The following is a 4,051-nucleotide window of genomic DNA, read 5'->3' as shown; positions in this document are numbered from 1 at the left end:
ATATATATATATATACACACACCCACATGGCGAGCTGGCAGAATCGTTAGCACGTCGGGCGAAATGCTTCGCGGTATTTCGTCTGCCGTTATGTTCTCAGTTCAATTGCCACCGAGGTCGACTTTGCCTTCCATCCTTTTTGGGGTCGATAAATTATGTACCAGTTACGCACTGGGATCGATGTAATCGACTTAATATCTTTGTTTGTCCCCTCTATGTTTAGCCCCTTGTGGGCAATAAAAAATAAGAATCGTTTGCACGCTGCTGTTAATTTGTCTCTGCAAGAATTTGGTTAGTGTTATTGTATATTGTTACCATTTATTGTTAAATTTTGAACGTTTCTTATTGACCTACGTTCTGTTTTAACAGACGTAGTGGATTGTTCTGCCCTTCCGTAAGAAGGGGAAAATAATTTTTAAAATAATTTTTGAAAAAATATTTTTGAAAAAAAGTTTTTTGTTTTTTTTGTGAAAATGAATTCGGAGGACAAGTCTTCTAACCCTGACCAAGCTAACCAAAGAGCAACTGCAAAACAAGATAAAATGAACGAAAATGTGAACGAAAGCCACGTAAATGCACTAAACGGAAAAAGGAACCAAGAAAGAAAAATAAATGCTGAAAACGATAAAATGAATAACAGGAAAGTAAACCCAACATAAAACAACCAAAAGAAGATTAATTTTGCCACTGCAGCCGGTGTGAGAAAATATAAATTGAATATAGAGCTAGATTCACTGCGGCAACACAGAGGTATGTTCGAATGGGAAGGTTTTGATGTTAAAGCCACCCTCTCTAACGAACTCACAATGAGAAAAATAATAACATATATGACAATGATAATAAAAGACAAGAAAATAGACAAAGCATCCAAAGAACAAATCGAAAAGTGTCTACAACCCATCTGGCAAGACATCGAGTTCTTGACCAGAGGGAGAGGATACGCCACAGTAGTGGTGTACTTCAAAAATAAGGAAAAGGCTATAAAACACTCACCCCAACCGATAAAAACCAATGAAGTCATTTTATTACCAACTTATATGGGTAGGAGAACATCCAAAATAGTTATTGAGGAAATCCCACCAGAAATAAGTGTCATCTGGATTATCTCAGCCCTTCTAATGGGGCTTGAGGATAAAATCAAGATGATTGAAGCTTCCAGAATACAACAGAACTGGCGGGGCCAAGGGCTAGAGATTATAATCCCAGCGCCCATCACCACCACCACCACCACCACTACGACGACATTAGAAGAAATTGTTGGAACAAGGCATGAAATTTTTGGATTGGAGTCTAGTCGATTACATCGACCCTAGTACTTGATCGGTACTTATTTCATCGACCCAGAAAGAGAGAAACGAAAACTCAACCTCCGTGGAATTTGAAATCAGAACTTAAATAGGGAAGAAATTCCTCAGCTACCTTATTGGCTTTATATTAATACAAACATAACGAGGGTGTTTAAAGTTACATCAGAAAAGGACCCTGCGAGCAACAAAACAACACTCTGGGATCTGTCAGTTCACACAGACCTGGTGATCAACATTAATCGACCTGGCATTATCAAAGATTGCAAGGCAAGTTATTGTTTTTTTGTTGTTTTGTTTTTTTTGTTTTTTTTACCAAAATACCAATCCCAACACATCATAATTTATTTCTAAATTAAAAATCGAGAAATTTTCCAAATGTTAATTTAATAAGAGACATCTAAATTGTAGGAAATGAGGACAGAAACATTTCCAATAGTAATAGATGTTTTGGGAATGATTGAAAAAGATACACCAAAAGCATAAACCAAATTCCAATTTATACAACATACAGAAAATATTTAGGGACGGTTACTTAAAGAAAACTTAGTAAAGTTGGTGATAGTAAACTTCATATGGCTGTTCAAGATATTATAATTAAAAATAATACCCTTTGTTATCAGAATAAATAATTTTATAAATGACTAATTTCATTCACTGCTAAGAAAAGCAAAAAGGGAGACAAGCCAATATTTTGCTTAAAATTTATTAAATGTAGACTGCAGCAAAGCATGGGTCTTTATTCGGGCTGTCTTTATTTGTGCTGAAACACCGGCAAAACTATTTTGATTTTGTTAGTCGTGATCTGCAAAACTTAGGTTTATTCTTACAGATAATCATGAAAGTTAATAGTTGTGTGCTTGCTATAATCGAAGCAATTTTTTTAATGAAGTCACATCTTTATTGATGAGAACACATTTTACGTAAATTACTGACTCCGGTCTGAAGCAGGAGAGATAATCTCGGAAATATAGTTAATTATAATTCATTAGAAATGAAAAGTAATGAGAAGTGAATTTAATATTTAGCAGCAGTACGGTGATTACTAAGGATATGATTTAATCTTATCCCTAAATCTTATCCTTAAAACATAATCTCACCGTGACTAAACAAGGATAAAAATTTGACCGAATTTATCATTTACATAAAGAGTTGTTCTTATAAATTTGTTTAAATTTGACTAATTAAAATTTCTTGTCCTTCTACATCAGCTATCCTATTGTATACTTCACTCTACTGAAAATGGAGCAACTAGGTATTATACAACAAAATATATGGCAGGTACAGAATATCTACACAAAAAATTCTGCACATCTGTACTTGACAGTGCAGTAAAAATACACAGTCTAAACTACTGAAAATTAATAATAACGCAGGTGAATAAGTGAAAAAGTCGAGTAACCCTAACCTTTAAACCTTTTCGGGGATGAAGATTCTTCGGGTGTTACACACGTGTAGTTTGCTATATCATTGCATTTGGGAGTGGCTTTCCAACAGACAATATTACCCGCGTTACCTGTAGGTAAACTACAGTCGAAACCTTTGGTAGTTTGTATTTTTTCATATTTATGGTCGCTTGTGGAATATTGTATATGTACAACTGTCTCTCCGTTTCGTTGGAGTTTGAAGTCAGGAAGACTATTCACCTCATACTGGCATGTTATTGTAATATTTCCTGTCTTTCTAATTGCGACAATACCATCAGATGGTGTTATTCTTGAAATCGTAATAGCTAAAAGTAAAAATAAGAGAAGCATAAATCAGAGAAATATAAGAAGAAGAAGAAAGACATTAAAGAATATGAAGGAATGAATGATGATAATTGTCTCTCGTAGATTTCAGAAAACGCTTCCCCAGGTTTTGGCCGAACATCATGCACAAATAATTTGTTTATAATGTATTTGTTGTGCGTTAACTCACTCCCTCCATCAAATCGACATTGCCTGAAAAGGTGCACGCTTTACCACATGCCAGGTGTCGATGTAATGGCAGAACAACCTCAGAATAAATGTTTTGTTCAAGAATATAACGCACCACCAGGTACAGGCATTGATACCAAGATCTCCCGATCGCGAGTGGGATCACATGAGACCAAAAATACAGTAAGTCTGGCAACCAATGTATGAAATCTTGAAGAGGAAGATTGAGTGTTGGAGCTGAAAAGAAAATATTAATTTCTTTAATCTTAACTTACAGGCAGAAGAGTAAGAAGCCATCGTCAGTATAATTATAGTTAACAACATCTTTGAAGTTAGCAGGGAAGTATAAGGAAGACGGAGGAATATTCGTCGGCTCCTAGTAACTGAAAAATAACCAAAGATATGTCAGCTACAGATAAAATCTGGGGTTAAGACAACAAAAGAATAAGGAAAATTGAGAGAATGATAGAACATTCATAAGCGTGAATAATCGAGAAAATGAGGTTTGAAGTGTGAATTAATGTGAGATTGTTCATCTCTCTATTTTTTTCTCTTTCCTCTTTCTTTCTCTTTCTCTCTCTCTCTCTCTCTCTCTCTCTCTCTCTATCTCTCTCCCCCCCTCTCTCTCTCTCTTTCTCTCTCATTTTCAATCTATCTCTTCCTAACTCTCTGTGTGCTTCGAAAAATTCATAGATAGAATGTACCGAAAGTAGTGAAATCGTTGATCTCCCTGTTTCTCACGCCTTTATTCTTTCACTCTCTTTCCTCTCTCTTTCTCTTTCGTCTCTCTCTCTCTCACTCTCTCTCTCTCTCTCTCTCTCTCTCTAT

The 4,051-nt window shown here is 35.4% G+C and overlaps 1 protein-coding gene across 5 annotated transcripts in view; it reads right to left on the bottom strand.

Annotated features, from left to right (window-relative positions):
* The window catches only part of LOC128250267 (uncharacterized), an 80,442-nt gene that overhangs the window by 8,023 nt on the left and 68,368 nt on the right, over positions 1–4,051 (bottom strand). For all 5 annotated transcript variants that reach the window (XM_052975005.1, XM_052975006.1, XM_052975009.1 and 2 more), the window contains 2 exons: positions 3,499–3,606; positions 2,713–3,036 (listed from right to left, as the gene is read on the bottom strand). In XM_052975005.1, coding sequence (XP_052830965.1) covers positions 2,713–3,036; positions 3,499–3,606 — 432 coding nt within the window. The remainder of the gene's footprint in view (positions 1–2,712; positions 3,037–3,498; positions 3,607–4,051) is intronic.

This window comes from Octopus bimaculoides, chromosome 20, assembly GCF_001194135.2.
Source record: "Octopus bimaculoides isolate UCB-OBI-ISO-001 chromosome 20, ASM119413v2, whole genome shotgun sequence".
In the NCBI taxonomy this organism is placed as follows: Eukaryota; Metazoa; Mollusca; class Cephalopoda; order Octopoda; family Octopodidae; genus Octopus; species Octopus bimaculoides.
Note: the sequence above shows the minus strand (reverse complement) of the source record. Positions and strands in the feature narration are given on the sequence as shown.